This window comes from Equus przewalskii, chromosome 9, assembly GCF_037783145.1.
Source record: "Equus przewalskii isolate Varuska chromosome 9, EquPr2, whole genome shotgun sequence".
NCBI lineage: Eukaryota > Metazoa > Chordata > Mammalia > Perissodactyla > Equidae > Equus > Equus przewalskii.
This window is the reverse complement of record NC_091839.1, coordinates 61,049,858-61,072,765: the sequence shown is the minus strand read 5'-3', so window position 1 is coordinate 61,072,765 and position 22,908 is coordinate 61,049,858. Positions and strand designations below refer to the sequence as shown.

Here is a 22,908-nt window from a genome sequence, read left to right as displayed (position 1 = left end):
CTGTCTCTTTCCCAAAGTCCTTCTCCCACCTCACAATTTAAACTCCACATGTTGGACCTACTGGTCCCTAAATCCACCAGATCAACTGCAGAGCTTTCCACGTTGTACTGCATTTAGATGATGATCTTGATGATGATGATAAAAATAATAACAAACATTTACTGAGTGCTCACTGTGTCCTAGGTACTGTTATAAGCACTTTACCTACAATGACACATTTAAGCCTCAAAAAAGAGAAAATTTCTATGAGATGCCATATTCATCCTTGTTTACAGAGGGAGAATGTGAGATACAGAGAGGTTAAGACATTTCCTCAAAATCACAGAGGTTTTTTTTAATCTCTGCTATTAAACTATGAGCTTCTCTACAGAAGTAGCGTCTTATTCATTTCTCTGTCCACGCCTCCTCCATCATAGTATCTGGCACATGATAGGCACTCATTATACTTATTTAGGTAATACTTTTTTTTAGTAAAAAGCAATAGCACTTTTAATGCTCCTTTAAAAAGGCTCTGTGTAGTGGTGGGAGTCAGTCACTTCTTGCCCCATTTAGCCCCCCACTTCCCACCCTATGCCAGGAAAGTGGAGGAAGGTGACCCAGAATTGAGTGAGTTAAGTCACTGTCCCCTGGCTGAATAGAGGTTGCAAGCGGAAGTTATCTGCAGATGAAGATAATTATAAAATGCACAACCTTCTAGACAAGAGTTCTGCAATGTTCATTCTCATCCCAATGTGAGCTTCTCTCTGCTCCTAAGTAGTGCATTTAAAGATGAGGAGCCTGAGACTCAGAGCCATGAGGAGACTTAGTCTAAGGTCACACAGTTGGCTAGTGATAGACCCAAAACCAAAAACCAAGACCCTCACTGTTCAATCCAAAGTTTTCAGTTGATAAACGTATATGATCTCAATGCCTCAGTATCCCACATCATCTCCCATGGCAGCTTTAATAATGTGCCTTCATCCATTCAATTTTGTGGTGGAGTGCGAGACATACTAAGACCAAATGAGGATTTATCGCGTGGATCTTATTGCTTAAGGATCAGGACAGAAGAATGGGAAAAATTAAAGCAAATCGAAGGGAATCTTAAAAGTGTAACAGGAAATGTATGGCATCATCAGAAATAATGATGATGACAGTGATAATGGTTTGGATGATGGCCTTGATGACAGAAAAGAAGAATAAAGAGGAGGAGAAGGAAGAGAAAGCTAACATTTATGGAGGCTTATCATGATTCAGAGATTTAGTTTGATTCTTTCTGCAGGCATCAAGTTTTCAAACTTAAGCTATCAACCCTGTTATCTGTGTAGAATTTTTCTTATGACTCCCTACTCTCTGCTTTGCCCCACTTCTGGATCTTGCCCTGTCCCTTGAATGAGGACTTATATTTTCCTAGCATTATTTCCAAGTCTTTCATAGAGAAATAGAAAGCATCTATATGGCACCTACTATGTAACAGGTGCTTTTTTCCCATCATTTAATTAAGTCCCAGTGGCAGCTACGGAGTGGCATCCCTCCTAGAAAGGCTTCTGTGCCACCTAGGAGTTTTGGCACCCTTGATAAAGGCATGCAGTGACTGATGTACGGCCCTGGGAAGAGAAGCTGAGGAGAAAGAGCAGAGAAGAGGAAAACTCCAAAAATTCACCCAAACAATAGTTTTTGGTCAAAATCATCTTTTTCCCCCCCAAAAATGTATTTTTTTGTTTTCCATTTTGCCCAAATAATATGATGACTAACTGAAATGACCAAGTCCATACGCCACAGTTCTTTCATTTGCACTGTAAGTTTATCAGCTCTATTTTCTCTGAGTTATGAAGTCACTAATAAAGCAGGAATTGAGTTTATGGAAGGAAAAAAAAAATAGGCCCAGGCTACCAGGTACCAGGGCTCCAATGCGAACTCTCAACCCAACTCCTGGTCCTTTTGTATCCTTTGTGTTTAGCTCTTTGAGGGCAGGAATTGTTGTACTCAAAGCATTTGATTATTAAACTGTTATAATAATTAACTGGTTAATTAGTTAATTCATTAATGCCTGACTTGTGGAGTGGAAAGAGCATTATCTTGGAGTCCCATAACAGGTTTGAGCCCTGTAGCAATGAACAAATCATTTAGCTTCTCTGCACTCTAGTTTCCTTGTCTATAAAAGTAGGGGGTTATGGGATGCTGTGAGTAACATTTGACTGCTCATTCTATAAAATCTGCAGGGTTGAAGTTTGGATTATGATTTCAGAGTTGCCTCTGAACCTACTCCCAAAACATGTTCTTGAAACACAAAGTAACTCAAAATAGGTTTCCACTGTGATTGAGATTCTGACTCACAGAATAGGGAATTTCATTTTTCTCTTGTGGAAAATGAGGGGACAACCTATGGAGATCAAATACGGTGGAACTGAACAGAGAAAAGAAAGTAACTGGCATCTGGCTTCTGTAAACTTGGACAGGTCCCTTCACTCCCGGACCTCAGGATCTCCAGCTACACATCAAGCTGGCAGGTCTGAGGCCCATTTCACTGAGCCCAAAAATCTAATATTCTCTGTTTGGTGAACTGCAGCAAAGGGTAGAAATTCAATCCAGCCATGTGTTCCATAGAGGAATGATTTGTGCTGGCTTGGGGACCAGAAGGCCTGTAAATCAGAAGTGAAAGACATGAGAATGAATAACGAAGCTCATTGAACATTTCCTCTTGGAAGGCGTCTTTTTCTGGGGTGTGTGGCACTGATCGTCATTCTTACCTTTTTCATAGACTTTGATTTCTAGAGTTCATGATATTATGTATAGTTATGCTTAATTTATTTTCAGTTCTTTCAGTGCATGGGCTGTATGTTCTTCCTCTCCCTGTCTCTCCACACCTTACATAAAATAGACATGAATTGTCCTTCTGTTGGACAAATTTACTCACTCATTTATAGCAGCAGCGGTGTGGTCCAGGGTGGAGTGAAGGAAAGAACATCAGGGTCAGAAGGTCTGGGTCTTACACTGTGGCTTCCTAACCATGTGAGCCTGGAAAACCACAGCAGCCTCTCAGCCTCACAATGCTGGGCCTGTGTGGCCTACCTCCCTGGTGTCTGTGGTAACTAACCAAACTCACCCAGGTGAAGCGATGAGATACAATCCAAGGAAAGAGTGTAAAGATTGAACGCACACCATCACGTACAACCACACCAAAAAGCTGAGACATAGGAACAAAGGCTGGAAGAACATAAGCAAAAAGTTGAACAGTGATTCTGTTAGGGTCTTGGGATTACAGGTGTGATTTTTTTGCATTTCTCTATTTTCCAAATGTTCTAAATCATGATTCTCTTACTTTAAATGGAAGCCTTTTAGAAATGTGATGTCTTATTATTATTGGCCAAGTCTTATTGATTTCCTTGGAAAATCCTCCTTTCCTTTCTGCTCCCAAGGCCAACGCCCCAGTCCAAGCCCTCCACACCCTACCCTGGTCTCCCTGTCCAGCCTGCACTCGAGCCAACACTGGCCTCCTTCACCACCACTTCCATCGTGCTCAAAAATCTTTGCCGGCTCTCTTTCTTTTTCTCTCTCAAGTCAGAACTAACTCGTATGCCTGACCTTCAGTCCCATGATGGAGTAACCTCACATTCTTTCCAGTCACTCCCGAAGCATCTTCAGCTCCAGTCTTAGCTGACTGACTGAGTTAGCCAGTCTTCAACACTAGTCTAGGGTCCACGGCAGAGAGGAGGCCACAGCTGGCCGGCAAACGTGTACTTTGGTTCATAGGATAGTCTTACAACGTTTGAGCCAATCTTTAAAAACTGAGATATCACATAAAAATACAAATTTCAACTTTTTTCTTTAAAAATAGGAAGATCTGGCAACAGAGATCCTTCATTCCCTCAAGACTACAACCCGGAAAGAGTTGACAGGAGCTGAGTAGCAGCTGCCCCCTTAGATAGGGCCTGCAGTCCCACCCCTGGCAGCGGGGCCTCTGCTGGTCCACAGGCACCTTTGGGAAAAACAGAGAAAGGCACTTCTTCCTCTGGGCAGAGGCAGCCCCACCAAGAGTGCATAGCTTGGCAAGATCAGCAAAGGCTGGATGGATTTCATTCTCTACTCTCCAAGTGGGCTGGGCTCTCTCATCAAGGGCCCAGCCAGCGTGACCATAGTCACCAGCTCTGCCCCCACAACAAATGCAGTTAAGTGCCTGGCCTCTGTAGTCTCACTTATCTAAAACGTCCAGGAGAATGGCTTTCTGGGATCCAACTCTGTTTATCTGTGGTACTCTCAGCTCTGCCCTCTGCTTTGTCTCCACACTGCCTTGCCTCCGTCACAAGATGGCTGCCAGAGCTAAGAGTGCCACCTGCCTCTTCATTTACCTGCAGCTGGAGAGAATGCCTTCCCACAACCCTCAAACAAGAGACCTGAACTCCACTTTGATTGAATGGCTCCTGAGTCCATCCATTTTGGTGAGGACAATGCCAGGCACTAATTGGCTCAGGTTTAGGTCATCTGAACAATGCACCAAGGCAAGGCAGATGGTGATTTAGACCAATATTTCTCAATAAAAGTATTGTTAACATTTTGGCCAGGACAGTTCTTGGCTGTGCCCTAATGGCACATCTCATTCAGTGCATTTAACATATCTGGCACCACTCATCATGCACCAGCAGTGCACTCCAGTTGTTGAGATTACCAAAAATGCCCACACACTGGTTATATCCAGACACTCCTGTCTCTGAAGGTTTGAGCAAACTGAATGTGCTGTAACACAACGAGGAGGGGTGTTTCCTTAAAAACAAAGTCTGGTCCTTATAGCAAGATGGAAGATGGGAATCAATTCTGGAAGAGCAATCCATAAATATTCACTCCACTTTCTTCTAGGTGGGAAAGAAGACAAAAGGAAGAAAAACTATGGATGCTATATTTCTAACTTGTGATCCTCCTTCAGGTGTGCTCCTGGTTACTATGGAAACCCCTTGCTGATTGGAAGCACCTGTAAGAAATGTGACTGCAATGGAAATTCAGATCCCAACCTGATCTTTGAAGATTGTGATGAGGTTACTGGCCAGTGTAGGAATTGCTTACGCAACACAACAGGATTTAAGTGTGAACGCTGTGCCCCTGGTTACTATGGGGATGCCAGAATAGCCAAGAACTGTGCAGGTACAGTACTGTGAATTCTAAGTCAGCTACCTGGCCAGCTTGTCTGTGATAGTAGCAAGTCTTCTGCCAATACTGAATTTGGAGGAATTTGTCTTGGGGAAATATTGCAAGTGCACCCTTGTCACTTTTCCAGGGCAATGTACATTCTCAGGACTGTACATCTCAAACTTCCTGGGGGTAGATATTTTAATCAAGACCACTAACATAACTTAGCTCAGGGGGAGAATGAACCATGAGACACTAACATAAATTAACTTTATCTTATCATCTTATATCCTTCCAATTTTGATCAAAGAAATAAATCAGACTTCCATGGATTACCTATCATTGACCAGAGGACTGAATGAAAGTTTGCATGGTTCAAATCAGTTTTCTTCTTCTGGAAGCTAAGTCCCTTTTTTCAGTTATGTTTGGTAAAATTGACATTTCAGTGAAATAGATTAGCAAGCCAAGGGTGCAGTTTAATCATCTCCCAATTTCCTCAAATTATCAGAGTAAATATTTCAAGGATGGTGTAAGAAATCTTCCAGGTTAGACTTCAGTTAGACTGAAATGGACACATTTTATTAATGATTTCTCCAATCCGTTTTCCACATAGAGTGCAGCTCTTCAGAAGTAAAGTTAAATTGCCTTCCTCTAGGACTGAAGGAAGACTGAGCCTGAATATGTCCTCTCTTTTGTGACTTTGAGGGAAAGAAGGGTGAAGGAGAGGTATTATGCTCTTGTGGCATGCTTCTATTGGAAATCCTCTCGCTGAAACAGATTCCCCCCGGAAAAGATTTTAAGAAGTGGAGTTTAAAATTGAGAAGGAAACACAAACGATCTGCAGAAGTCACAGTAAAAGTAAACATGTCTGTAAGAAAGCAGCGCGCACAGAGGAGCTCTGCGTCCAGTCAGACTAAGGAGAGGGAAAGCAGGCATCGGAAAGAGTGTTGGCAAAATCAAAGCCTTAAATGTTGACATCCTAATTCTCAAAACATTTACTGAACTTACGTTTAAACTACGTAATTGCAGATCACTCTTAGAAAAGAAGATAATGTTAGAAGCCATAAAGCATGATCTCGCTGAATTGTTTAATAAATCTGCATTTTGTGGAACCTTAAACAGCTGAAATGTAATAAACGTATGTCCCCCTTGAAGCTAACTTTTTATGATTATTCTTTAAAGACAGTTAAGAGGTGGGGAAAATTCCCAATTCCGTTCCAGCTTATTGCTAGCATAGATAGGTTAGGAATTCCTTTTTTCAGTATTCCAAATTAATTTCCACTCCAAACTCGGTGGACAATGAACAGTCTGATGAGACTGGGTCTTGTTTCTGTTTTTTTCCAAAAGGCATTCTTGAAAATCATCAGTAGATTAACAATGGGCTCTCAGATCTTCTAAATTCATGTAAATATGCTCCTAATTCTTTCCACAACATTATTCCTAGCCATCCCACTGATAGCTACAATTTGGAGGTTGGAGTCAGCCTTGCCAAGGGTCAAGCACTGTGGGAGCCAAGAATCTTGGCTTAGACCTCCTCAGCTCCCTTCGCTGGGCTGCTCCTCCCTCACACCTGGCAATGATCAAGCCCAGAGTTGGATTAAACTGGAGAATCAGTCTGCGATGAAAGGATGGTTTTCAGATTCCAGTTGAATAATGGGCTCTGTGATCCTCTTGTACGGTGTGAAATTTACCAGGATCTTTTTGGACTGAAGCAGTCACACAGTCATGTCAGAATCCCAAAAAGTTGGGAGAGGATCCCAGAAAAGTTAGATTCACTCTTGTCCCAGGGTCACCTTTAAAAATCTCACTTGGACGGGACTAAATTGGGTGACGGGCACAGTCTCTATGTCGTAGATTCCATGGTCTTAAGGAAGAATAGAATTAATCCCCCTTGAAGAATTATATACTGATAGCCAGTATTTCTAGAAACCACAAAAATATTGCCATATTTTCAGCATTAAGTGAATCCCTAATCTCTTGTTTTTGTTTCCCACAGTGTGCAGTTGCGGGGGAGGTCCATGTGACAGTGTAACCGGAGAATGCTTGGAAGGTTTTGAAGCCCCTACAGGCACGGACTGCCCAACCATAAGTAAAAATAACAGTACATGATTGACTAACCCCACTTTCTCTAATGTGCTGCAGGTGTAGGATTAAGCAGAGCTATGCAATACCCTCTCTCTAGAAACTGCCCGAGTCCCACCCCTGGCTTTAACCTTGTCTGTGCCTCAACCAAATGGACTCTAAACAAAAGATATCTGGTGGTCTATTTGATTCCAACTGGCAAATAGCTTATTTACATCTAAATATCTCTATTTTAAAAAACTCATTTTATCAAGTCTTTTAGTTCAGCATCTTACCTAGCAGGTAAGGGCAAAGTCAGAAACACAGTTCCCAATGACTGAGCTCATTTTAGCTCCTTTTTCTATATTATTTCTTCAGGTCCTCAGATAATGTGATATACAGACAATACTTTACAACACTGAGGAAACTGAGATACCAAGAGATTTAAGTGGCTTTTCCCAAGACACTCCAAATTTGCAGCGGTACCAGGAATAAAATATTTAGGCTTTATGAAATGGAGCTGCCGTCTTTCTTCACCAGATTTCTCTGTCACTCCTGTCAATCAAATCATGAGCAGTCCTGATGGTGCAAGAACCTGCTAAAATATTTCAGAGCAAATGTCCAGAGGTAGTCTTAATGACTTCTCGAACACCCTTCAAGCCCTTAGTCTAGTAAAGTCCATGATTGATTCATAGAAGAATTGAAGGAAAGCTTTGCCATAGAAAGCCTTCTATCAAGAAAGTAATAATATTTGCCTTTAAGTAGAGTGGTTTAAAGACTATTTTAACATTAAATATCCTCTCCTCTAAACAAAAGTATCTTGGCTTCTCGGTCCCTCTGGGCACAAGAGATTAATGTTCCCAATTAATGACACCTTAGAAGATGGCATAGGATTTGAAACACAAGCAGGGCAAAGTTTAGGCACTGATAGAATAGGCGGTCCCCTAAGCAAGGTCACTTTAAGGACATCAAGACGCCTGCCTGGCCCTACGCATCTCCCCTACAAGCACGATGTGCTGGGTGGGGAGTCGTTCCTTTAAGAGAGCATATAGGTAAGACCATGTTAAACTTCAAGTAACAAATTAACATATTAACAACCATTAACACTTTAGTCTCCATTTATCGGTTCTCTAGAAGACAGCACAGTCTGAGGGAAAGAGATCGGGAACAAGGTTTCAAAGGGTGTCCTTGTGAGTGTTCCACAGGAGTGATGACAGTGGTCAAGAAATTCAGATGTGAAATACAGGGAGCAATGAGAAGCCTGGACCTGCCTCAGCACGTGCCAGGTTCTTCAGATATCAGGGAGTGGTCTTCACCAACGGCCGTGTGCTGCACACCTCCTTCTGCTGCCCTGTTCATTTAGGCAGGAGGTGGGGCCACAGGGAGCCTTCCCTGGTGTGAAGTGAAGGCACAGCGCTAGAACCTGATAGCAGCTGAGAAAAACTAAGAGAAAAGGAGGGGTGTCCAGCAGATAGCCATCCTTACCAGCTGGCACGAAGCAAAAGCCCAAAGCCTAACACAAAGAGCCTTCCCAGAGGGCTGTCCCACCACTAAAGGAAGTGGAGAGGTCTTCTCCTTACCACCACGCCCCCACCCCCACCCCCGGCCCCTGTCTCTCCGATGGCCTGCCCTTTCATGCTTCCTTTCTTTCTCAATTCGTGCCCAATGTCCGTGTGAACCTACCTTCCCTGTTGTATGTGTTGCTTGTTTTTGTTGTGTTTCAAGCAGGGATAGTGCCTGATGTACAGTTTGGCTCTTCTTGGGCTCTACTCTGCCTTGAGTATAAGGACTAGTTCTGTGGCCCAGAGCAGCTCCTCAGGAAACAAAAATAAAAATAGTGTTAACCAAGGAAGTACACATAACGATCTTAAAGCGGCATGCTTCCCCGCCAACTTTTGACTTTGAAGAAATGACCTGCCCCTTTTTCCTCCAGGCTGTGATAAGTGCATCTGGGATCTGACCGATGACCTTCGGTTAGCGGCTCTGTCCGTTGAAGAAAGCAAATCGGGTCTATTAAGCGTGTCATCTGGTGCCGCGGCTCATAGGCACGTGAATGAAATCAACTCCACCATCTACCTCCTCAAAGTATGCAGGAATGTTGTACCTTCAGCTCTGTTTTCATTCTGGTTCCATGGGGTCACTTCTAGAACTCCTATCCCTTTTGACATCTGAGTCCCGTGGCTGTGTTACAGATTGTTAGACCTAGGAAACTATGAAAAGGTGTTTGTAACCATGAGCTTCAGCCTAAACCAAGAGCTGCCATCTATAAAAGAGGTTAATATGGAAAGTGAAATGACTGAAAGCTAGTATCCATGTACAAAACTACTGAGGGAAGAGAAACACTATCACTTCCTTCGTGAAGCTGTACGTTGGTTATTCAAGTCGTTACTACAAACTTACCATTACCTTCGCCTCAATTTGCAATGTTTTGAGAAGTTTCTCTAGAAACTTCTCTTTCTCTCTCTTGCTCTCACTCTTCTTCCCTCCCTCTTTCCCGTCCATACATTTCCTTCCCACTGCCACCCATTCTCTTTCATTTTCCCACACTCATACACACAAACATACTCACATGCTCTATTTCTTCTCATAGGTCTAGTGGTTATATCTAATAAACAAGTTAAAGGCAGAAAAGAGTCAAAAACGGTAGACCAAAACAGTGCTCATATAGCTAAGCTTTAAGAGGTGGTTTTTTCCCTCTAAATCATGGCCTTCTACCACAACCTACAGATATTTTTTAAAATAATAATAATTAGCTGAAAAGACGATAGAATTAATACCAGCATACTTTTTTATTTTGTTAGCCAATTGAGCATAATGGTTAAGAGCACGAACGTTGAAACCAGATTGCTTGCATTGCAATCCCAGCTCTGACATGTACTAGCTGTGTGACCTTGAATAAGTTATTTAACCTCTTTATTCTTCCATTTCCCTATCTGGAATTGAGGATAATTGTTGCATCCATCTCACGGGTTGTTGAGAGGACTCAGTGAGTTGATAAATGCAGAGCAGTTAGAACAGTACCTAGCATAGAAAGTGCTCATTGCTCTACTTTTGGGAGGTGCAAATGATAGCCACAGCAATTGGCCAAATACGCAAAATGGAAGACAAAACAAAAATCACAAAATTGTAGAGGTGGGTGGAATCTTAGCGAGCATTCTATTCCAAACTTGGCAATCATTCACGTCCAAACTCACCTGTTTCGATGGAGGAGGGCACTAATTCTCAGAGGAGTCACCCGGACTCAGGCCTCTTGACACCACTCGAATCCTCTTTCCCTAAGAGCCCAACTTCAGGATGGGTGTAATTGTAGCTGACAGGAAGTCAGTGCCAAGATGAAGGGCTTACTCCAGAGTAATCGGAGCAAAGCTACATTTGGCCCAAACACATCAAAAATGGAAAAGAAAGTGCAAATGGTCTGAAATAAAGAGAATTGCTCTCCTGACACCAAAAAAGGAGGAAAATGAACTTCTAAACTCCATTTACATTGATCCAGGTGGGTTGTTCATTTCTTTCAAGGCCTGCCAAAGTTGAAATTTTAAAGCTTAGACACCCAGGGCCTCCACCAGTCTATGTTGCGCCTTTGTGCAAATTAGAAAACGGTACCCTTTCCTGACAGCCCAGGCCAGTAGAGCTCACAGAATTTCAGCCCCTCAGCCTCTTAGAAACCTCATACATACAGACCCCAACCTGCAGACCCCACGATTTGGGGAACAGAGGCTCACACTCAGAGTCCTCTTACACTGAATGACTTTTACGTATATTTTTAAAAACCTGGTGCGCACATCTACTGATTATTTGCAAAACATATTTTTCCACAGACAAAATTGTCAGAAAGAGAAAACCAGTACGTCCTAAGAAAGATACAAATCAACAACGCTGAGAACACAATGAAAAGCCTTCTGTCTGACGTGGAGGAATTAGCTGGAAGGGTAGGTATTCCGTTTCTGGGACTGCCTTCAGAGAAAGGATTTAGCTGGTGTGAGCCCGGCTCATCACAAATGACTGAGGCTTAACTCAGCCCAGAAAAAATGTGGTGACCCACATGCCTTAAAATAAATCAAGACAAGGCCTGTGGAGAAAGTTAGCATACTTGCTCTCTACCATCTCTTCCCATTTTGATTGGTTTCCTTGAAAAACTGTGTTTACGGGAAACTTTCATTATATTTGCTGCTGGTTAATACGGTTGTTACATGTTTCAATTAGTGTAGTCGTTCGGCTGTTTGCCTTAGCATTTTATGGGTAAGAGCTATACAGCATCCAGAAATAGCTTTATTATATAGAATATAAAATTTAAATGTTTGCTAAAGGATGCATTAAATAACAAAAGGAAAAAAAAGAGGAATTGTGCTGAGAAAGCAATTTTGCAGCTTGGCAGGGGAAAAGAAATCACTTTTGACCCTCACTTTATACCATATTCTAAAATAAATTTCAGACAGATTAGAAACTTGAGTTTAAATCTCAAATCCATAAGAAAACAGATCTAAATAATCACTAAACTTTGAAAGGAAATAACAATACACTTAAATACAATATGAGAAATTACAAAGAAAGAGAAGATATCTGACTAGATAAAATTTCAAATACCCAGCAAAGGAACTAAATAAATGAAAAACTCGACTACACTAAGAAAAATATCGAGGGACATATGATTTGTAAAAGCCCTCACAAATTAACAAGAAAAACATTAAAACATGAGCAGAGTTAGTGTGAAAGACTATTAAATGCAGTTCCCAAGAGCCTAATGGAAAAACATCAATTCTCTGTACTAATAAAAAAAATACAACTAAGCCACAAGGCATCATATCGAACATATTAAAATGTTTAACACATATTTTTCCTAATTGTGTTCCACTAGTGCTGCCTAAAGTACTCTGAAATTTCTGCTTTCTGATGCTGGTATTTGACATTATAAACTGCTGAAGTTCTTTTCAAAAACAATCCTCCTTTTCTACAAAATTAAAGCTTAAAATAACTCTGATAATCTCTTTCCATCTTGGACCCCTTAAATTTTTAGGATATTACGCTTCTAAAAATGTGAGTTACTCTAATTGAATCCTTGGAAGAGTCAGCCACTTTGAAATGCAGATGAAAATTGTGTCCCTCATTTCCCTGCAATGGTGCATATTAGTCCAACCAGGAGCATTTGAAGAACAGTGAAGTCTCTTAAGTTTCAAAGGAAATACCAAGAAAGAAATCTTTGTGAAAAACTCATTGTTATTTCATTTCGGTATCATGGTTGGAACTTGCCAAAAGTGTCTCCATTCTTCAGGAAATGTTTTCACCAAGATTAGTTCCTCCAACAGCTCAGACACGGGATTACTGATCCTTTTGTTGCACAATTGTCCCACTTCCAATATAAGTTAAATGCAGGCTTTCATAGGGAGGAAATAATGCAAGCTTAAAAGTGACCTCACAGTAGAAAAGGCTCCTGGGCTAAAAGAACAGACCGCCAAAGCAGGAGGTTGATGATAAAGCTGTTTTCTTTGATTCTTATTGAAAATAACGTCCTCTGACTATGACAACAGTCTTGATGGTGCAGGAACCTGCTGAAACATTTCAAAACAAATGCCCAGAGCTGGTCTTAATAACTTCTCAAGCACCCTTCAAGCCCTTAGTCTAGAAAAGTCCATGATCAGTTCTTAGAAGGATTTAAGAAAGATTTTGTTTTAGAAAGACTTCTATGGAGAAAATAACTAATATTTACCTTTAAAAGAGTGAAGGATTTCACTGCAGGTTCCCACAGTGATAAAAAAGAGGTAATGTTGCCTCTTGAACTTGAAAATATCTCTGTTTGCAAATTACCACCTGACTTAATGGAGCTCATGTGACCCAAATATCACAATTTACATTAACCTAAAGTTACTGGTTTTGTCCCAATTTCCATATCCAAGTCGTCTTGCCCCCTTTTGGAATCCTACAGCCCTTTCTTACCCCCTACTTCTTGAAACCCCCTAAAGAATGCCCATGCATTTGTGTTCACAAATAGCTACTGCCCAAAAGGACCTCACTTTTGCCACTGCTGATCTTGTCTCTAATGAAAGTGCCAAAGACTAGTCAAGATTCCACTCTCCCGTGTTCCCAAAGCTGCCATGCTCAAAGTCAGAATGGTGATAGGCTACAAGCAAAAGTGGAGATGATGGCCCTCTCCTAATCTCAATGCTGTCCCTTGCCATCTGTTTCTTGAAGGTACACTGTGGAGCCTGGAGTGACAGAGCTCAGTCTCCGAGGGCTGGCTCAGGAAGGTGCTGCAACCTCCCCTCCACTTCTCCATCTCCTCCCTACCCTTCAACCACAGCAGAATCTCCCTGCACATCAACTCATGCAAAGAGATCTTTTTTTTTTCTGCTTTTTCTCCCCAAATTCCCCCAGTACATAGTTGTATATTTTAGTTGTGTGTCCTTCTAGTTGTGGCACGTGGGATGCCACCTCAACGTGGCCTGATGAGCGGTGCCATGTCCGTGCCCAGGATCCAAACCAGCAAAATCCAGGGCTGCCGTAGCAGAGCACACGAACTTAACCACTCGGCCACGAGGCTGGCCCCACAAAGAGATCTTTAGTACTGGAAGGAAAGTAGGTCACTTCCACACATCAAAAGCACCAGAACCTCATCTCTGACCGTGGCGAAAAAGGCAGGATAGAGGCCAGCCCGTGCGTAGTGGTTAAGTTTGTGTGCTCCGCTTCTGCAGCCCAGGATTTCATCAGTTGGGATGCTGAGAGCAGACCTAGCACCACTCATCAAGCCATGCTGAGGCAGCATCCCACATAGCAGAACTAAAAGGACCTACAACTAGAATATAGAACTGTGCATTGGGGGCTTTGGGGAGAAAGAAAAAAAAAACAAGGATTGGCAACAGATGTTAGCTCAGGGCCAATCTTTAAAAAAATAAAAATAGAGGAAGATTGGCAAGGATGTTAGCTCAGGGTGAATTTTCCTCAAGCAAAAAGAGGAAGACTGGCAACAGATGTTAGCTCAGGGCAAATGTTCCTCAACAACAACAATAACAACAAAAATGTCACCATAAAAAATAAGACTATGTTTCAATTCCAAAAGCATCACTTAACACCTAGTTTATAACAGTTATTGTGCTAGCCACTAGGGACACTGAAACAAATATGATAAGGCCCTCTCTCAGTAAGGAGAGGAGCTCATAGTCTAGTAAGGAAAACAGATATGAAAAAAAATGATTATAATGCACCATTCAATAATAGAGGCATGGTACAGCCCAAAGAGAGAAGACGAAGGAAGAAACAACTCTTTCAGCAGGAGTACGTAAGGGAAGGCTTCTCAGAGGAGATGAGCATTGACCTGTGTATTGAAGAATGACTAGGAGTTTGTCCAGTACTTCCAAGCAAGGAAAAAGTACCACAAGAGCAGAGAGATGTGAAACAACGTGGTGTGTTCTTGGGACTAGAACTTTGGCCTTAGCCTTGCAGAAGATTAATTGTAAGGCAATGAGCAGGGGGAAATTGCTGAAGTTCTCAGAGGCCAGATCATGAAGAACCTTGCCTCCCATGCTCAGGAACGTGTGGACTTGATCCCGTGGACTTTGGAAGACATTGAAGCATTTACCTAGAACAATGAGTTAATCAGATTTGAAATTTCAGAATCATTCCTCTCCAGTAGGGATGACAGAGTGGCGAGTGAAGACACTGAAGGCAAGGACACCGGTTAGGAGACTGCTGTACTTGTCTAGGTAAGAGTAGTTGATTGCTACGTTGCCTTCATTTGAAGAGAATTTGCGGTGAACAAGGATAAAGTGAGACCGTGGTCATGGGGAACAGGAAAAAAAGGCCAGAATGGCAAGTGGAATAAAAACAATTTCGAGACCAGCTGGATATGAGGAGTAGCAAGGAGGGAAGCTCTGGCTTGGAGAAATGAATGACTGAGACTAAAAATGCAGAATGGATTATTCTAGACGTTTTAAGGGTGAGGTATCTGTGGACACTCAGAGGGCATATAGAGATCTGAGTCTGTAGCTCAGGGGAGAGACGAAGGCTGGGAAGGTATTTGGAAGTCATTAATGTTTAGGAGGTAGATAAAACCACAGAAGTGGATATCACTGTTCGGATTCTGAATCGGCACACCAGTGTTCCTACCATTGTATTGTCCAGGACTACCCCTGTTTATGCTCGCCTCCCAGAGTGATTATTAAAAGTTCCGCCTTTCACTCTCAAGAGCGTCCTTGTTTGAACAATAATGTGTATGATCACCCTAGGTATTGATTACCATCCTCACTTAATCTGCTTGGTTTTTATTAAAATTAATATTCTAGATATGTTACTCTTTATGCACCAAAACTTTCTTACCACTTTTTATGTCAAATATATACAAGGGGAATTCACTGTTGAGGTGATAAATGATTAATCTATTTGTAATGTAAACCATCAACAGGTTTATGGTTTGTCAGGTTATCTCTATAATTTTACTTTTCTTAAAGTAAGGTGTACTTGTTTTACCATGTACCCATATCAATATTTTCCCTCCATAAGCAAAGTTACTGAAAAAAGTATAACATTCAAATAAGGCACCACTGCATATTAAATCCAGTAATTTTGCAATTTAAAGTAATAGATCTTCCTCTTTGCCACTAATTGTCTTTTATTAACTATATAAATAGTTATATTATATTATATATTATATTATATATTAACTATATATACAGTTATAAATATATATAAGCGCCCCCTGGTGTTTGTCAGAAAGAAGTTTTTTAGAGATATGACATCCTCTAGCTGTCTTTCATTGCTTCAATTCAAAGTTTCCGTATCAAGAAATAAGTTAAAGAAATACAGTCATAACAACAGGCCTTTTCTCTTGAGGAGTGAAGCCAAAGTCAAAAATATGAATGCTATGCTATGCAAATAAAACTCAATTTAAACTGGATGAAAATCAACTTGTTAAAAATTTTAACGTGTGCTAAATGTTTATGTCCATGTTTTTTTAAAGTGGGGCGTGGTGACGTCAAGAATAAGATTCATCTTATTTTCCACATTATCTAATTTCAAAATGACCACAAATTTTATGTCTCTGGAAAGCATTAGAACAGCATTCCATCCAAGAGGAAGACTGGAGTCAGAGGAGGAACCACAATGACTCAGAATGCAATGTCCATTCAGAGAGCTCCTTGTTTCGGGAACGGGCTGACGACCGCCTTACTGCTGCACAGGGACTTTGACATGAAAAGGATTTGGGACATGCCCAGTAAAAAGCCTCTGGGGCATGTGTTTGCTATGATACCATTTCTGCATTCTCTTCCTTGACTGAAGGACCACTTGCTTGGGTTATGCCTGGAAAGTGCAACAACATTCCAGGTAAAATGATGGTATAATCCCCTCGCTCGAACCATGGATGAAAAGACAAGTCTGAAACAGCCACTTCCCTGTCCTGGGGGAACTATACAATAGATCTACCAGCCTCTGTGGGGCAGGTCACCTGCAGTCCATTCAGGTACGGCAGCACTTTGTCAAAGAGCTGAGCCAAAAAAACAAGAGAAGAGCCAAGTGGGCTTTTACCAAATGTCAGATGAAGCACTGCTCCTCCTCTTAAATACAACCCTTGAGTCAGTCTTTCTCATGCCAAAAGGAAGTACGCATCCCCACGCTGTGCACAAAGGCCAGTGTCCCGGCCTTGAATCATTTCTTAGGTCAGCTTCTGTCCTTGCACACACAGAGAAATACACACGTACAATACCACACACAGAGAAATACGCACGTACACATACGTACTCACACATCCTTTCTTCAGAAGCCACATTTGAGTTGGGATTTCATTTTAACAAATACTGTGTGGGAGCTCTGAAACAGAAGCTCCCAAGTTGGGAGAAGGGAGTCAGCGTCTCAGGAAGAGCTCCATTCACTCCAAGCCAAATCTGTTTGCACCATTATTTGTACCCAAGTGCCATCAGTGTGGATGGGAATTTGGAATGCAGCACTGAAAACAGCATTTAGCCCACCAAGCATAATCCTTTAAATCCCTGTGGTAATTCAGTTTCAGCGTTGGCTGGACCACCCAGGAGCCACTGCATGCATGGAGCATTTCAAGATCTGCCTACTTTCTCAACAGTTTTCCCTTTGAACCTTTAAGGTTTTCAGTCGGCACAATGTCAAACTGATCAGCAGGCGTGGGTAGTTTCCCAGTCTAGCATCTTGAGCTACAGTAAAAATTCAAAGAGCAGATTGCATATGAAAAGCAGTTGGTTTGAACGGAACTGTGACTGATAGCATAGGAATTGCATCTGATTTTATAGCATTCTGTAATTCTAAAGGTGGTCATCCCATTAGCCTTCATGCATGATTTCTGGGACCATTTTATGTTATAGAACTTTCACATGCCAGGGAAATTTATGTTTATGGAATACATTATGCCCACCCACCGCCACACGCACATATATATACAACATTCCTTTCTCATAAATTTAATCTGGTGTTTATACGGATTATTTATAGGGAAGTCAAGCCTCAAGAAAGAGTGAACAGGCTCAGAAAGAAAGCATGGATACCATTAACCACGCAACTCAGCTTGTAGAGCAAGCCCACGATATGAGGGATAAAATCCAAGGTAAATACGTTCTCTTCTGGTGCAGCTTAATGTCAAGGAGTCATTCACATTGTTAACAACAATAAAAATAATGTTAGAGTATTGTAGGTTTAAACTTATATGAAATCTTCAAGTTTGTTTTTCTGGGATTTCTGAGCACTCACCCCTACTTACTATCAGTTGATTTTCAAGAATAAATGTATAGAATCATCGCCTTTCCAGGCGTTTCACAGGAATGGAATGCCAGAATACCTTTACAGCAGAGGAAATTGAATGGTATGGCGTCTCTAAAATGCCAGAGTCGGGTAGGAGTCACCTTTTTTTTTGATTCTTTTCAGTGAAAACACTGCCTTTAGAGTGACAGCAAACTGTGCACTAATCCAAATTGTCAAAGCCGTCTCTATGATGCTCTTTCCCAAAAACCAACCGGGCAATGTGCTCTGGTCCCCAAACCAAAAGAAAAGCAATGAGGGGGCGTGTGGGATTTCTTTGCCCTAAAGCATTGTGGCAAATTTTACCTTCCCTCTGAGAGGATTACTTATTTGTGCTCTGTCTTCTGATAAGTGCAGGCTGCATTTTGAAGACTATCTGAATAGCCCACTGAAAGCCAGCCTTCAATTCACCAACAGAAAGCAGGCGATTTCATTTGTTCTAAGATAAAGAGAATTTCCTTGGGTCACAGTCTGCTAAGATACAGTATTTGTGTGTTTCCATACTTTTTATTCTCTTATATATTACGAGCTGGATAGCACCAAGTGCATTCCAGGGCACAATGACAGTAAAGGGACCTACAGTGGGAGATTCATATCTTTACACTGAGGTATAGGGAGCATATTCCAGGCAAAAAGATCTATCGAGCCAAGATTAATCATTCGCTATATTTCCTTTGGTGCCTGTAATACGCAATAAAAAAACAAATGGCATGCATTTTAAACACTCTCCCCTCCCATTCTCACTGTCTCCTGCTTTTGCATCTACCGATAAAATATTCTTCTCCTATAAGATTTTAGAGTTACTATTGATTTGTTCAAAAAGTAAGGTGGAACCTAGATTAGCTGACCTCACCTAACTGAGAAATAAATGTCCCTCTGGGCAACAAATACAGCCAGCATTCTTGTAAGCTGTTCAGAGGAAATAATTCACCTTTGCTGTTGTAACTCAAATTTTTATTTTAAGGTGTCTCCTTTGGAAAGAATCTAAACCCTCTTATTTGACCCTTTAAGCATAGGAAAAGACAAAGAAAACAAAACAAAAGAAACGTAAATAGGAAACAAGAATTTTCATCAGTTTTTACCTTTCTAAAATAATGTATGAACAGTCTTCAAAGAACAAAGGCAAAAATGTTATTGTCCTTTTTCTAACCTATACCAGTCGTGGCTAACATAAAACAGGCCAAAATTGTAAATATAATATTTGCATCAAAATGCCAAAGAATTCAGCGTCACAAGTGCTAGATATGAGGAAAAATACATCTATATTTAGTTTATTTCAAGAGTTAATATTGTAGACTTTACTTGAAGAGTGAATGTTTAATCCCTTCATACTTTTTTTAAAGCATATGTTGGTTTCCCTATAACTTTCTCAGTAATATTCATAGTGTTCAACACCTCTTCATCCGTTTGTCTCTCTTCCTTCAGAATTCGAGAATGCTCTGCCACACCAATAGCGTGTCATTCCTTACTCCCAGCCGTCTCTAAAATAACTCCAGGTGACCTTCAAGCTATTATCCACATAAAATACAAGCTCTTATCCTGGTATAATTTATGGGACACTGGTGTTTGTTTACTCATCTTGTCTGGCCAACAGCATAGATCATAGTAAACCACAGACACACAATTTCATTTATGCCAGGAAGATGAAATGCTTCCTCCTGGAGCCGCCATAGGACAAGGTGGCAATTATATAACTTTCCTCTGGTCATGTGTAGGAGGAAGAGGGAGTCAGCGAACGACTCAGCTTTGCTAATATTTAGACAACTCATCTAGGCCCTCTGAGCCTCAGCAGTCCCTCCAATTCTGAAATTCTCCATCCTACTTATGAAGGTTGGGTGAAAATGACCCAGAGTCAAAATGGCGCAATATTGACAAGCAGTCATGCTACAGAAAGCAAATAGCAATTGCAATACATATATATGTGTGTGTGTGTATATATATACACACACATATATATAAATGAGCAAAAATTCACATCATACTATAACAAACCTCTATTTTATACCTAGTCTGCAGAATAGTCTGAAAGACTCACTTGAACAACTATTGATATACTCTCATTTGGGCTTAGATCTTTGGTCAGATCCTCAGCTAAAATACAATTAATACCTCCAGCACATTCTACATATGACAGGGCATACCTCAGAACATTGTCTCCAGGTTACATATTTTATATAAAAAGTTGATCAAAGACCCCAGATTTGTATGCCTTAGATATTAACGTTCTAGAATTATGTGGAAACCAGATGCAGCTGAAGTCAGGGCAGGCTTTGTATTCATCCCATTCCCATTCTGAAGACACCAAATGGGAAGCAGAGCAGTTTCCTCAGATTTTACTCCTCCCTGGAGTACATGATGACCTCTGATGCTGACACCAGTATTCGCAGTGTGAACATCAGTGTGCTGTCTTTGACTGAGATTCTCTTTCCATTTTAGGAGCAGCCTGGTCCTTTGTCCTCAATTGCATGTGATTTGAGTGGCATCACTATAAAATTCCCAGACATCTCTGCCTGCTGCCTTCAATCACTGTGTCCTTCCTTTCAGAGATCAACAGCAAGATGCTCTATTATGGGGAGGAGCAGGAACTTAGCTCTGAGGAGATCTCTGAGAAGCTGGTGTTGGCCCAGAAGATGCTTGAGGAGATTAGACGCCGTCAACCATTCTTCACTCAACGGGAGCTAGTGGATGAGGAGGCAGACGAAGCCCATGAACGTAGGTGTATTCAACTCCTAGCACCCAGCACACGTCTGCTTTCTTTGTGGGTCCAGGAGAAGACATCCAGCCACAGGGAAACATTTACCCAAGGCAACCAATTCCCAATATTCAGACCTATTTTAGAACTTAGACGTGACCTCAGGGAGTCATTCAGGACAACTTGACTTACATGACAGAGATTTTTAGATCCAAGCCCAACTGTGAGCCCTTGAGAAACAACTGAGATTCCACAAGGAATCTACAGAATTTTGACCCCTGAGAAGAAGAAATAGAGGCTTAGCAGCTGGTGAAAACATATAAAACAGGGAATGCAAGGCTAAGGTGAACCAATTCCCAGAACCACAGTAAGAAGAATTATGTTGAGAAGGCGGTAAAGCCACAAGCCCAGCAACATTCACGTTCTGAGATCCATGAGTGACTTTTAATCTCCAATGGAAATTTAGCATTTTCTTTAATGATGTATGAAAACATCAAACCACAACAGTATTAGCAAACCTCTGACTTGGTTCCTGTATAAGTTATCAATTACTATCTAACAATCCACCCCAAACATATTCATTTGAAACCATAACTATCTGCTCATGATTTCATTGGTTGACAATTTGGGCTGAACTCAACCTTAACAGCTCATCCCTGCTCCATGTGGCATGGGCTGAGCTCACTCACATGTCTGGGACCTTTACTGGGATGGCTGGGTCTCTCCCTCCATGTAGGGTCTTACCTTCAAGGAAGCTAGCCCAGGCTTATTCATATGGCAGTAGCCTTCCATGGGGCAAGAGTGGAAAGGACAAAGTCTCTTGAGGCCCAGGCTTGGAACTCCACAGCATCCTATCCAGTCTAGGGGTTAAGACCAGCCCAGATTCAAGGAGTGAAGAAATACACACATTCTTGACGAGAAGAGTTGCAGAGAATTTGTGCCCATTTTAATCGTCACAATCAACAAAAGGGGTCAGAGATTTGCAATCCTATTTTAGCTATTGCTGTTATCTCACTACATTAAGCTCATCAATAATTCAAAATTATAGTAGTCATTAATCCCACTTCTAGACCTTGTTATTTAATGCATTAATAAAAAAGCACATATATTGTTATATTACCAATTCGTTTTTTAATATATTAGTCTCCTTTTTAATTCTATGTGTTTTATTTTATGCATTTCAAAATACGTTGTAAGAAGGGGTCTGAAGGCTTCAGTAGATTACCAAGGGGCCCACAGCACAAAAAGGGTTAGGAACACCTGTGTTAGATCATTTTCCTACAATTGTCACTATTGACCTCGATGGGAAAACTAACCAAACCCTTCTTTTAGCTGACTGTACTCCAGGGCTTTCCAAACCCCATAAAATAGTATTTATTTTTCCTTCAAATATAAAAGATGAGGCTATTTTTGGCGAACAACAGCTTCACTCTGTATTGCTAAAGAAGGCATAGCTTGACAAGTTTGCATCACTGTTAAATGCTGGATGGAACAGGAGGGGACAGGGGAAGCCCACCCTGAGTTTCTGTGTCTGTTTCTTCCCAGTGCTGAGCCAGGCTGAGAGTTGGCAGCGGCTGTACAATGATACTCGCTCTCTGTTTCCTGTCGTCCTGGAGCAGCTGGACGACTACAATGCTAAGTTGTCAGACCTCCGGGAGTCACTGGACCAGGCCCTTGACCGTGTCAGGGATGCCGAAGATATGAACAGAGCCACAGCAGCCAGGCAGCGGGACCATGAGGTACAGTGGACACAAACTATAAATGCATTTCAGGCATAGACAGCATGAAGTTATACCAAGAGGGAACAGTTGGTATATAATTTTTAAAATATTGGTACATTTAAATATTCATATTTTTAAATGCTTGTACATTTTTTGCCACTGTAATTTGCTAATTTAGGTGTGTGCAGGTCAAATCAAGTTGAAACCCTTATAATTGTTTAGCTCTTGCATTGATAAGAACACAATGATTCTTGGCCCTTGTGTTGGTGGGTTTGGATGTGTTCTGAGTAAGCAATGCGCTATTCCTATGCATAACTTAGGCTGAGAACACAAGAACTCCAAAGCAGCCCAGAACCATGTTTCTATAAGGCTACGTGTAATTGTTGGCAAGGCGCGATAAGCAAATCTCACAGCCCGGCTGGTCAGCAGCTGCAGAGATAGGGAGTCTAATTCAAGCCAAGGTCATACAATTACAAGGAGGTGAGAAAAATTCCCAGACGGGAGCATAGCTTGCAGAGTCAGTCATCCTCATGGGGCCAGGATCTGCGCGTGCCCACACCTAGAGGGCTGAGAACTCGTATGGTC

At 41.5% G+C, this 22,908-nt stretch overlaps 1 protein-coding gene across 2 annotated transcripts in view; it reads left to right on the top strand.

The window, feature by feature from the left end:
* The window catches only part of LAMA4 (laminin subunit alpha 4), a 133,963-nt gene that overhangs the window by 55,315 nt on the left and 55,740 nt on the right, over nucleotides 1-22,908 (top strand). Inside the window, exons 5-11 of one of the 2 annotated variants that reach the window (XM_008514782.2) lie at nucleotides 4,901-5,115; nucleotides 7,097-7,168; nucleotides 9,095-9,246; nucleotides 10,980-11,090; nucleotides 17,608-17,719; nucleotides 20,455-20,622; nucleotides 22,148-22,341. In XM_008514782.2, coding sequence (XP_008513004.2) covers nucleotides 4,901-5,115; nucleotides 7,097-7,168; nucleotides 9,095-9,246; nucleotides 10,980-11,090; nucleotides 17,608-17,719; nucleotides 20,455-20,622; nucleotides 22,148-22,341 — 1,024 coding nt within the window. Of the gene's footprint in view, nucleotides 1-4,900; nucleotides 5,116-7,096; nucleotides 7,190-9,094; nucleotides 9,247-10,979; nucleotides 11,091-17,607; nucleotides 17,720-20,454; nucleotides 20,623-22,147; nucleotides 22,342-22,908 lie in introns of both variants that reach the window. The other variant, XM_008514781.2, reaches the window with a different exon arrangement.